Source organism: Acinonyx jubatus, chromosome B1, assembly GCF_027475565.1.
Source record: "Acinonyx jubatus isolate Ajub_Pintada_27869175 chromosome B1, VMU_Ajub_asm_v1.0, whole genome shotgun sequence".
Lineage (NCBI taxonomy): Eukaryota > Metazoa > Chordata > Mammalia > Carnivora > Felidae > Acinonyx > Acinonyx jubatus.
The window spans coordinates 1212373-1224906 of NC_069382.1; the positions used below are offsets into that span (position 1 = coordinate 1212373).

The 12534-nt window shown below is 54.5% G+C and overlaps 1 protein-coding gene and 1 non-coding gene across 7 annotated transcripts in view; both read left to right on the plus strand.

The window, feature by feature from the left end:
* The first annotated feature begins 380 nt into the window (after positions 1–380).
* ARHGEF10 (Rho guanine nucleotide exchange factor 10) overlaps positions 381–12534 on the plus strand; it is a 111964-nt gene continuing 99810 nt past the window's right edge. For 3 of the 6 annotated variants that reach the window (XM_053216212.1, XM_053216213.1, XM_053216216.1), the window contains exon 1: positions 434–597. In XM_053216212.1, coding sequence (XP_053072187.1) covers positions 449–597 — 149 coding nt within the window. In that variant the 5' untranslated portion in view covers positions 434–448. Of the gene's footprint in view, positions 598–5203; positions 5365–8999; positions 9038–12534 lie in introns of those variants that run through there. The other 3 variants (XM_053216214.1, XM_053216219.1, XM_053216217.1) reach the window with 3 other exon arrangements.
* TRNAR-UCG (transfer RNA arginine (anticodon UCG)) lies at positions 4674–4757 on the plus strand. The gene has a single exon. It is a non-coding gene; the product is annotated as a tRNA-Arg (tRNA).

Here is a 12534-nt window from a genome sequence, read left to right on the forward strand (position 1 = left end):
GGGGGAGGGTCCTACCCACGACCCCGCCCACGCGTGCACAGTCTATGGGTGCTTGGGGAAAGGCCTGTATCTGGGGCAGGGTGGGAGTGGGGGGTGGTCCTGCCCCCACCCACGCGTGCACAGTCTAAGGGTCCTCAGGAAGAGCTGACGTTTGGATGGGGCATCCCCATGCCCCCCGCCCACGCGTGCACAGTCTAAGGGTCTTCGGGAAGGGCTGGCGTTTGGGTGGGGGGGGGGCGTCCCCATGCCCCCCGCCCACATGTGCACAGTCTAAGCGTCCTCAGGAAGGGCCGGGAGTCTGGGGGACCGTGCCCCCGCCCCCCGCCCACGCGTGCGCAGCCAGGCGGGGCGTTGGGCCTAGGAGGGGCCGCGGGCGGCCACGTGGCCCCGCAGGAATGCGCGGGCGTGTGGGCGGAGCGTGGCCGAGGACGGGCAGGCGTAGAATCCAATGGGCTCCCGGCACCGTCGAAGCCGCCCAATCAGATTGTGGGGGTGGAGCTGCCTCCCTGTGGGCGGGGCCGGGGCGCATCCCCGGGCGGCAGCAGCGGGGCAGGGTGAGGGGCGCTCGGAGGGCCGGCTGGTGGTGGTCCCGCCTGGGTGAGTGCAAGCTAGAGGGCCAGAGTCCTTGGGGGGTGAGTTCGGGCCGGGACGTGAGGATCCCTGGGGGACGGTGCAGGCCCAGGGGCAGGGTCCGGGGGTCTGTGGGGGGTGGGGGCAGGGATGACTGACGGTCGCAAGGAGTCTGGGGGTCCTGCGGGGAGAGGCGGGGGTTCCGGTGGGGAGGGCGCGGGCCCAGGAATGGGAGGCGGGGGTCCTTGAAGGGCGCGTCCAGCGAGTTAATCGCGGGTCTCGGACGAGTTTGCTTTTTCCTTTGAAAGTCTCTCTTGCCCCCTAAACTCGCTACATCCCACAGATCCGTGAACTCTGGGCTGCCCGCCCACCCGGAGTTTTACGGGAGGCGCAGACCCCTGGTGGTGGGGGCCTTGTTCCCCAGGAACAGTGCAGGTAACGGACCGCACGCAGCCCCCAGCTTCAGTGGGGTGCGCGCTGTGCCCTCACCCCAGCAAACAGTGCAAATAATGGACCACGGGCAGCACCCAGCTTCTGCGGGATGGTTCCTGGCACCCCGAGCACCACTGTGAAGCTAACCGGCCCATGAGCACCCCTTCCCCCCCCCCCCCACCCCGCCCTGAACAACTTCGGGGTGTGCCCTTCCCCCTGGGCACAGACAGTGGACGTAAAGGACTGAACGCAGCCTCCCAACTTTAGTGGGGTGCCCCTGTGCCCTCAGCCCAGCACACAGTGCAGGTAACAGGCCCATGAGCAGCCACCCAACTTCAGATGAGTGTCCTGTCTCCTCTGAGCACAGACATCAAGGAGTGGTTCATATGCAACCCACCCAACTTCAGAGGGGTGTCCCCTGCACCCTTGAGCACCCACAGTGCAGGTGATGGACCGCGAGCAGCGCCCCACCCAGTGGGGTGTCCCCTGTCCCCTGGCACAGACAATACAGGTCATGTGTAAGGGGGTCCATGAGCAGCCCCCAGCTCCCTGTCACTCCTGGGTACAGACACTCCTGGGTACAGGTAACAGACCACGAGTGGCCGCCAAGTTGGGTGGAATTTCTCCTGTTACCCCGTGCACAGATGTGGAGGGAGCAAGCCCACGAGCAGCCCCCCCAACTTCGGCAGGGTGCCTGGGGTCCTCCCCCACGGGATAGTGGTAATGGGCTGTCAGGATTGTGTGGGAGGGTCCTCCAGGTAGGGGCCTGGATGCGGGAGTCAACCAGACCCCACTCCGGTCACGGGAGGAACTGAGGTGTTTATCTGGAACAGTAATTTCCCTTTTGCTGTAAAGACAAAGTCATTGGTCTGCTTTAGGATGAACGTGATGAACGTAGTTACATCGTGGAAGCAAGTATGTGTCCCCGTCCTCTCAGAGTATCGCGGCTCCAGAAACTGAAGCAGGGGTGCAGGCCATACTCAGGAGGCACCTACTCACCCCCAGCTGGCGGCACTCCGCCTCTGTGCGACCCTCAGTTTTGAGCATCAACATCTGGGTACACGACGCATCCGTGTTCAGAGAAAGCAGCAGATTGGCGCAATGCAGTATTCATGTCAGTGACTCACTTTTGCTAGAGGTGAAACTTCTCATTAACTCCAAACCTCGCGGGCTGTTCTCTCCTCTCTGGTTGAGCCGCAAAGTACAACCTAAGAAGCTGTCAGTGTGCGGATTCGGTGCAGGCGTGCCTGAGTGCCCCGCCAGGTGGAACATTGCAGGGGTGAGGTTTTCACTGTTCACTTACTGCTTACTAAATCTATTTCGCATATCTGTTTCGTAGGAAATAACTTTTATTAGAAAGGAAAGATAAGGTTTGGTGTTTGTATTTTTGAAATATAATTTGCTTCACAACTAACAGTGTTTATTTGATTGGCCCTAGCATATGACTGAGTGGCTAACGTCTATGGTTAGGGACGGGGTCCGTTTGTAGTCAGATACAGAATTTCCTGGTTCCTTGTCATTTGTCTAAGGTGCTGTGTCATAACTGATTAACCTTCCACCAGGGGTTACAATTAGGGAAGAGGGAAATTGAGAGTTATTTAAAATAGCTTTTTACCTTTAAAAATGTTTTCTTTTGTGTTTTTTTTAATGTTTATTCTTGAGAGAGAGAGAGAGAGAGCGCGAGCGAGTAGGGAAGGGGCAGAGAGAGAAGGAGACAGAATCTGAAGCAGGCTCCAGGCTCTGAGCTGTCAGCACAGAGCCCAGTGCGGGGCTCAAAGTCACAAACTGTGAGATCATGACCTGAGCTAAAGTTGGACGCTTAAGTGACTGAGCCACCCAGGCGCCCCACTTTTTACCTTTGACCTTTCTACTTTTACTAAATTTATCATCTCGATATTTTGATCTGCTGTGTTTTCTATGTAGTTTCTTTGCAGTGAAGGTAAGAGGAAAGTCTTTGGGAATTCTGGATAGAGGCAGGCCGGTTGCAGCAAGGGGCTTGATGTCAGGAGCCCTGGGTTGAGGTCTGGAAGCACTCACCTGACCCGGGGAGAGTCAGGTCATGCCACAGAGTTTCAAGTCTACTCACTTACAAAGTTGCAGGAACACAGTTTCTATGGAAAGGCTTTTTACACAGAAAATGGTCTGCAGAGTGAAATGAAAATGGGGGGATTTGGGCTGTATTGTTCCGTAAATAATAGTTTAAAAACCCGAGTTGTAGGATGTTGCTGTATTGCACAGGGTGTGGTAGAAAGGTCTCAGAGCGTGTTGGTGTTCAGCTGATACGTTACTCCTAGTCTGCATGGGTAGGAGGGGAGTGGAGAGAAAGAAGATGGAAAGGGAGAGTAGGTGTGAAACTTCGATTAGGTGGGATCCTACCTTTCTCACCCAAGCCTCCTGCAAGTGTAATCTTGGAAGGACAGGGGAGATCCTGGACCTGTGCGGTAGGCACGGGAGCTCCAGGTCTGGGTGAGTCTGACCCGGGGTCCCAGATGAGAGCTGAGTGCATCTGTGGGAGGCTGTGGCGGGGCCTCGCCTGTGACAGGTGACGGCCCTGGCTGACAGCAGGTGACAGACCCGGGACCTTCTCTGCCCCCAGCCTCCCGGACACACACAGCTTACTCTTCTCGCTTCTTGTTCGTGAATCTTCAAAGCTCCGATCATGAAAAGGAATGGTTGTCAGAACAACTGGTACTCTTTCCCCCCTGCTTTTCTTTGAGTCACTGAAGTGATCTATACCTGTTGGTGGGAGGGGCTGTGTGTGTTTTTATTTCATATTTTCACGTGAAAAAGATTTTTTGAAATATTGAATCTTTTGTAGTGTTCATGTTTTTCTCTCCCATGAACCGCCTTCCAGTATCAGAAATTGGTTACAGTAAAACACAGCCTCAGCTAAAACTGTGTGGGGTGGCCTCTGTGACAGGGAGACACGGAGAAGGGGGGTACGTTGTGCAGGAGCCGGGGGGCGGTGGCGCATTGCACGTCCGGAGGGAATCGAGCGGCTCTCCGCGGGGGCTCCGAGGGGTCTGCTTACCTGCTGGCCCATCCTAGACTCCGGAAGCTTGACCCAGTGACCACTCACAAGTTCCAAACTGGAGAATTCATGAAGAAAGCAGAAGGAATGGGGGAGGGTGCCTGGGTATTCTGTACACGGACAACCTCGCAAAGCAAGGGATCTTCCAGCGTGAGGCGTGTCGGGGTCCCTGAGGATGTGGGCTTTGCTTTGTGGGCTGAGGGTGTGTCTTCATTCTTATCCGGGCCACGGCCACATGGTTTGGCTGTGGAGCTCCAGACCCTTACGTGACAGTGCCATGATCATCGTTACTATTTTAAGAAGGCAACGTAGACATTTACTCTGAGATACGGATGTTACAAGGAAAGCCACGATGTCAGATATATACGTGACCTCTGAACTTCTGGCTTCTCTTGTTAGTGTGGGTCATTAAGAGCTGCCCATGGGACGGGGCGCCTAGGTGACTCAGTCTGTTAAGCCCCCAACTTCGGCTCAGGATGTGATTTCACGGTTCATGAGTTCGAGCCCCGCGTCAGGCTCTGTGCTGACAGCTCGGAGCCTCGAGCCTGCTTCGGATTCTGTGTCTCCCACTTTCTCTGCCCCCTACCCACCCACTCTCTGTCTCTGTCTCAAAAATAAATAAAAACAAAAACATTAGGGTGCCTGGGTGGCTCAGTCGGTTAAGCATCTGACTTCGGCTCAGGTCCTGATCTCAGGGTCATGGGTTCGAGCCCCACGTTGGGCTCTGTGCTGACAGCTCAGATCCTGGAGCCTGCTTCGGATTCTGGGTCTCCCTCTCTCTCTCTGTTCCTCCCCCTCTTGTGCTCTGTCTGTCTCTCTCTCAAAAATAAATAAACGTTGAAGTAAGAAATGCTGCCCGTGTGAGAAAGGCCCGGGCATTACATCTCGACACAAGCGTGCTGGGCACACTGAGGGTTTCATTCTGTTATTCTCATTTCTCTGAGCGGAGAAGAGAGCAGTGACTTGCGCTTGGTTCCTGGCTTTAAGGACCGGGAGGCGAGTGCGTTGGAAGAGGTGTTGATGCTGACGTGGTCCTCCGTGGCCAGCGGGCGAAGTTTGAAGCCAGGGCTTGGAAGGGCTGTGTTCAGGAGGGCTGTCGTCCGAGTTTCCAGCACAGCCGTGGTTGTTGGCTGCTCTGCCTTTTTAACAGCGGCTGGGAAGTGACTTGAACCCCGAGGGCATTTGCTGAGCCTTCTGGATGGGAGGCCTGCACGGGCCAGTGTAGACACAGCCCGGGGAGTCCCGGAGAGCAAGAGGATCGCGCTACCGAGGCTGGCGCTGAGCTCCAGCGGAAAGAATCCCGCGTGTCTTTTCGTCACTTGTGCCAGCAGGTCTGGGCCTGCAGGCCGGGTGGATCAGGCGGCCGGGAGGCTGTGGGCTGTCGCTAGGCTCGCCTCAAGGACAGGGACTGGGCTCCGCCCCCCCGGCCCTGTGCTGCAGCAGTGATAAGACTGCTCTGGAGCCTGGGCTCGGCGGGGCGGGGGGGGGGGGGGGGGTTGGGCTTACTCATGCCCCGCGTGCCACCTGCCTCCCGGGAGCTGCAGGAATGTCGTGGGCGTGTTGGGGAGTCGGGCGGCACAAGTGTTTCTGACGGGGCCACGCCGGGGCATCCTGTCCACCACTACTGTGCTGCAGGGAGGGGGTCACTTGTCATTTGCAGCTGAGATCCCGCTCCCGCCGCCAGGTTCCCAGGACTGCATGGGCCAGCGGCCTCCGTGAGGGCCTCGGTCCGGGCCTGATGTGTGAGAGTGAGGCAGAGCCCAGGCGGTCTGCTGTCCCTCCTGCGCACTGTGCGACTTACCAGGAGGGAGTGACAGGTGTCCCATTCTGCCCGGCCGCAGGGGTAGGTGGGAACCGCGCACAGGTGTTCGCGGCAGCGAGGAGATGGCCCTGTTAGGCAGGACCCGGCCAGAGGGAGATGTGCACCCCGGGACGGGTCCCTGCTCAGCGTTCGGGCTGGGACAGGACGTGCACGTGCTCACCTGTAACCGAGGCGGCTGTGGCTTCACACGCAGGTGTGTTCCTAGTAAGGCCCATTCTCCTGATGGTGCTCGGGGGCGCAGTTGGCCAGGGAGCCTGCTCTCTGGCCCTGGGCTGCGGAAGGGCCCCAGGCACCCCCCCCCCCCCCCCCCCCGGCTTCGCACCAGGAATCAAATGGGTTCAACTACTAAGCCGACGTGATAGGCCTGCTGAAATGGACTAGAGACTACGATAAATGCTCTGGAAGAGTAAAGGTGGAGGCAGGGCTGGGGGTGTGAAGGTGAGGAGAGGGTGATGCTGTTCACACGGGAGCAGGTAGGGCCTCTAGGAGGGCGATACTTGAGTAAAGATCTAAAGAAGGTGAGTGATAAGGCAATAAGACCTTTCCAAGCAGAAGGAATCGCACGTGCAAAGGTCCTGAGGCAGGAGCTTACCAGGCATATCCAGGAACAGCAAGACGGCCCGTGGCTGTGGAAGACAGAGGTAGGACTTGGCCTCAGGGAAGTGACAGAGGGTGACAGAAAGCCATGGCAGGGCTGCGACCACACGTGACCCCTGTTTAACTGGGCCATCCTGGCTGCAGTCTTGAAAACAGTTTACAGAGGATTGAGGATGGGGAAGGGAGATCACTTGTGAGGCTTTTCCAGTAACTCAGGCAAGAGACAGGAGCCAGTGTGGGCCAGACAGGTGGCCTTGGAGGGAGTGGTTGGTCATATTCCGGTAATGATTTCAAGACGGAAGTGCCCCGATTCCCAATGGGTTATATTCTGGGAACAGGAGAAAGGGGGATCGGGGTAACTCCCAGCTGTTGAAGTTCTGTCCTGAGCGAGGGCAAGAAGGAGGTTTCTGGGGGTGGGAGTGCTCACAATTCGATATGCTGAGCAAGGTGCCTCCCGCTGGGGCCGGCAATGTCTCTGGGAGAACATTTTGCATACCCCCTTAGCAACTTCAGATGCGAGCGTCTCCCGCTTTCTGAAAGGTCACGCTAAGCCACTTGGCTCCTTGGAAAGACCCGCGTCAGGACCTGGTTTCCCTCGCCCAAAGAGCCCGAGGAGGACTTCGCTTCTGTGAAACCAGTCGATCCGTGAAAATAGACGTGTGTGTCCTCCAGCCACAGGGGCACGGCCCGGCTCTGTCCTAGGGACGCTCTGCGTGCAGCTGCCTGTCCCCGTCTGTGCCTTCTCCCCTTATTTCGGGCGTCTGTTAGCGCGTGTGTTCCTGTGGCCCAAGAAAAGCCTGAGAGAATAATTTTTGGGGTCTGTTCACGGTCACAGATTTTCCCATAGAAATGAATGATAATTCCTTCTTCTATCTCTGCTCTGAGGGATTTCGTCGGAACGCTGTACTTTCGGACAGCAGGGGACCCGCGTGCCATAGTGTGCTCTTAGCGCTAGTGTCCCTGCCTATGGAGTGTTCCAGGACCGACTGATCTTGTCGGTGGGATCTTGGATCTCTCACACCCTCCCCTCAATTTTCCCACCCCCACCCCTGCGTCCGGCAACCACCAATCCGCTCTTTGTACTTATGAGCTCGTTTTCACTCCACGTAAGACGAGGTCACTTGATACTTGTCTCTCTCCGTTTGTTTCAGCCAATGTGACGCGGCCAGCCGGTCCGTGTCGCTGCGGACAGCAGAACCTCTGTCCCCACGGCAGGGTAGTAGTCTGCGTGGCGTGTGTATCACACCGTAGTTTCTTCCCGTTCTTCCTTCCGTGGACACTTCAGTGGCTTACACGCGTCTTAGGATGACTGTCCAGAAGTGGGATTGCCGAACCGTGGGCGAGTTCTAGGGTTAATGTTTCGAGGAACCTGCGTGCCTTCTCCAGGGCCCCTTTCTCCACATCCTTGTCAGCACTCCTTACCTTTCGTCTTTTCGATTTTAGCCGTTCTGACAGGCGGGAGGCGATCTCTCAGTGTGCTTTTGATTTGCATTTCCCTGATGGTCCCTGATGGTGAGAGCACCTTTCCATGTGCCTTTGCACCACCTGTATGTTTTCTTTGGAAAGATATCTTTTCAGATCCTCTGCCCGGTTTTTTAAAAAATGTATATTTATTTATTTTTAAGAAAGAAGGTACAAGTGGGGGAGGGGCAGAGAGAGAGGGAGACACAGACTCCGAAGCAGGCTCCAGGCTCCGAGCTGTCGGCACAGAGCCCGATGCGGGGAACCCACGAACCAGGAAATATGACCTGAGCTGAAATTGGATGCTCAACCAACTGAGCCACCCAGGCACCCCTCTCCCTCACTTTTTTTAAATGTTTATTTATTTTTGAGAGAGAGAGACCAAGTGCAAGTGAGGGAGGGGCAGAGAGTGAGGGAGGGGCAGAGAGAGAGGGAGACACAGAATCCGAAGCAGGTTCCAGGCTCCGAGCTGTCCGCACAGAGCCCGATGTGGGGCTCGAACCGACGAACCGTGAGATCCTGACCCGAGCCGAAGTCGGACACTTAACTGACTGAGCCACCCGGGCGCCCATTTTCTTAATTTTTCTGGTAACTTGTTACTTTGTGTAGAAGTACAGCCGATTTGTGCGTACTTTGATTTTGTGTCCTTCGGCTTTTCTGAATTTGTTTCTAACAGTCTTTTGGTGCAGTCTCTGGGGTTTTCTATGGACAGTGTCATGTTGTCTGCACAGAGTATCAGCTTTACCTCTGCCTTCCCAGTGTGGATGCCTTTTGTCTCTTTTCTTGCCTAATTGCTGAGGCTGGGACTTGCAGCACCATGATGAAGAAAGGTGGTGATAGAGGACATCCCTGTCTTGTTCCTGATCTTAGAGGAGACGCTTTCTGCTTTCCTCACTGAGTGTGATGTCAGCTGTGGGCTTGCCACATGGGGCCTTTATTAGGTCGAAGTACGTTGTCTCTATACCCACTTGTTGAGGGTTTTTTTTTTTTAAGTCATACACAGATGTCGAATTTTGTCAAATGGTTTTTCCGCACTGATGGTGATGACCCTGTGATCTCTGTCTTTCTTTTTGTCGGTAGGTGATTCTCGTTGACTTGTCGATGTTGAGCCTGGCATTCCTGGGGTGAGCTGCACTTGGTCACGGCGTTCGATCCTTTCAGTGCGGCGTTCATTATGGTTCACCACTATGTCACTGAGGATTTTTACGTCTTTGTTCATCGGGACTGTAATTTTCCTTAATTATATTGTCTTTGTCTTGTTTTAGCATCAGGGTAATGCTGGCCTCCTAAAATGCAGTTGGAAGTGTTTCCCATTCCTCTGTTTTTCTTGAAGAGTATGGGGAAGGATTGGTATTAATTCTAACTTTAATGTTTGGTAGGTCTCGTCCGTGAAGCTGTCTGGCCCTGGCTATTTGTTTGTTGGGAGGTTTTTGGTGATTGATTCTATCTCCTTACTAGCAACGGGTCTGTTCAGATTTTCTATTTCTTCCTGATTCAGTCTTTGTAAGTTGTTTGTAAGAATTTTCCATTCGTTGTAGGTTGTACAGTTTGTTGGCTTAAAATTGTTCGTACTGTGTTTCTTATGATCCTTTGTATTTCTTTGGTGTCTGATGAAATGGCTCGTCTGCTACGTGTGGTTTTATTTGAGTCCTCTCTGGTTTTTTTCCCCAGTAGGTCTGGTGAGAGGTTTGCCAGTTGTATCTTTTGAAAACCTCGTAGTTTCATTGATTTTTTTCTATTGCTTTTTGTCCGATTTATTTCCATTCTGATCTTTGTTATTTTCTTCCTTGAGATGTAGAGTGGGGTGGTTCCTTTGAGATTTTTCTTGTTTCTTTTTTATTTTTTATGTACAGAGAGACAGCATATATGAGTGGGAGAGGGGCGGAAAGAGAGGGAGAGTGGGATTGAGCCCCTCATCAGGCTCCACACTGAGCGGACAGCCTGGTTATGATTCTCTCTCTGTCCCCCTCCCTCCTTCCCCATCTGCCCCTCTCCCCCACTCGTGTGTGTGCTTCCTCTCTCTCTCAAATTAAGAAAAAAAAAAATGAAAAAAAGAGAGTCTTACTCGAGCTTCATGCCCAGCATGGAGCCCGACAGGGGACTCAATCTCACAACCTGATCTGAAATCAAGAGTTTCATGCTTAACTGACAGAACCACCCAGGCACCCCATTCTTGTTTCTTTGTTTTCTTTTTTTTTTTTAATGTTTATTTATTTTTGAGAGAGAGAGAGAGAGAGAAGGAGGGGAGGGGAGGGGCAGAGAGAGAGAGGGAGACACAGAATCCGAAGCAGGCTCCAGGCTCCAAGCTGTCAGCACAGAGTCTGATGCAGGGCTCGAACTCAAGAACCGTGAGATCATGACCTGAGCCAAGGTCGGACGCCCAACCGACCAAGCTCCCAGGAGCCTCTTGTTTCTTAACATAGACATTTATGGTTACAGGTTTCTCTCTCAGAGTAGCTTTGCCGCATTCCATAGATTTTGGAGTTTTGTGTTTCCATTTTCGTTTGTCTCAAACGAAACAAGGTATTTTTTTTTTTTTTTTCTTTTGGGTTTCTTGTTTGACTTACTGGTTGTTCACTAGGATGTCGTTTGGTCTCCACATATTTGTGTTTTTCCCCATTTTCCTGTGATTGGTTTCTAGTTTCATTCCAGTGTGATTGCAAGAGACGTTTGATATGGTTTCAGTCTTGTTAAGTTTGTCGAGATTTGATTTGTCACCTAACACGCGATCGGTCCTGGAGAATGTGCTGTATGCACTTGAGAAGAGCGTGTATTCTGCTTTGGAAACGAATGCTCTGTATGTGAAGTCCGTCTTGTCTGATGTGCCGTTTGAGGCTGGGGTTTCCTGTTTGATTTTGTCTGGCCACCTGTCACACGTACTTTAAGACTTGGTGGGGTTCAAGGAGAGATGCCCACCACCACTTTGGGGGCGCCTTGTTGGCTCAGTGGTTAGGTGTCCGACTTTGGTTCAGATCATGATCTCGCGGTTCATGAGTTCGAGCCCCGCGTCGGGCTCTGTGCTGTCTCCCTCCCTGCGAGTCTCCCTCTCTCTCTCTCTGTCCCTCCCCTGCTTGTGCTCTGAATCTTTCTCTCTCTCTCAAAAATAAATAAACATTTAAAAAAAATTAAAAGAAATGCCCACCATTTTGGAGGGCTGCAGGCTAAGGAGTCTTCACTTGCCTAATTAGCATCGTCTCATGGTCATGAGCCTCTGCTCCTGCCCCGTGGTCTCGGAGATACCCTCCATCCACCTGGCCCTCCTCCCCGGTGCCCTGTGGACCCCAATACCTGAGTAACCTTCTAAAAAGGCCTCTCTGGCCACATCAGTTCCCTGCTCAAACACGTCCATGGATCTCCTCGGAGCCAAGCACGAGGCCCTGCTCTGGAATGGGGGGGGGGGTCCCCCTGCAGGTGGGGGGCCTCCCTCCCCTTGTGCTGCCCTCCTCTGTCTTCCTCCGGGAAGCACTCTCTTCGCAGCCCTGCCTCAGCCGTACTGGCAGAGTCCTAGCCCGCTCTCCTGCCTCCTTGCCCAGGACTGCTGTGTGGGCACAGTGATTGCGCCCTCTGGACACCCTCTCCTTCCTCTTCCCAGGGTCCACGGTGTGGCTCCGCTGGTGTTGGGTGTGTGGGCACCCCAGCACCCTGGGGGCCGTGTCCCGGGGGACGGAGCAGGTTCACGGACTCCCCTCCCCACATGTGTGAGGAAGGAGGCTTGCTGTGCCCTGGGGGGGGATGGCTCTTATCCTGGGTCTGACCAATGTGATAACATTTCTCTGTGGGAGCATCTGATTATGCTTCCTGTAAGTAACTCCCTTCCTGGGCGGCCCCCACCCCTTGGAGGCCCTGCACCCTGGGCACGGAGGTTGTCCTGCTGGGGGTGCAGGGCTCAGACTCTGGCCCGGGTCCCAGGTGACCCCTGTTCTGAGGCTGCCTGTCCTGGTCTCTGAGGATGATTCTTACAGTTGGAGTTCACTTTATGCATGAGACTTCTGGGCACGTGGGTCTTAGTGGAGGGGCTTGTGGTTTTACTCTGGGTCACGTTGTGAGCTGACCCTTTCCTGGGATGCTCTGCCCTGTCCTTGGGTCGGGCACAGTGTGGCGTGGGAAAGAACAGGGAGGCCTGGAGAGGCTGCGGAGGGCGCCCGGCCCCAGAATTAATCAGAGAGAGCGGCGCCCCCGCTGGTGGGCTGATGGGGCACAGGGTGTGGGCTCCGGGAGCAGAGGCAGCTCTAGAGACCGTTCGCTTCCATGAGCAACTTTCTGCTATTTTGTTTTCCGAGCTTGATATTTAAAGAAAGCATTTCTCAAAGACTTGGCCTGATAAAGACAGATCTCACTTACTCCTCGGTAAGTCTTGATCATGTGAAGCAGTTGTGATTTTGTGCAGGTGAAGTTGAGGTTTAGAGAAAAGTCTGGATTGCTCTGACTCAGATGACTCGAGTCTGTGCATTCAGTGCGGACGGGCCTTCCGGAGCTTTCCGGGGGACGTGCGGTTGGGTGGTGAGTCTCCTCTTGGTAAACTGACCATCAGAGGACAGGAGGGCACAGCCATGTCACTGACATGGTCAGAGCCCGTGTGGACCCCACCCCCGGGGGAGGGGGTTCCCCTCGACCTGGGCCT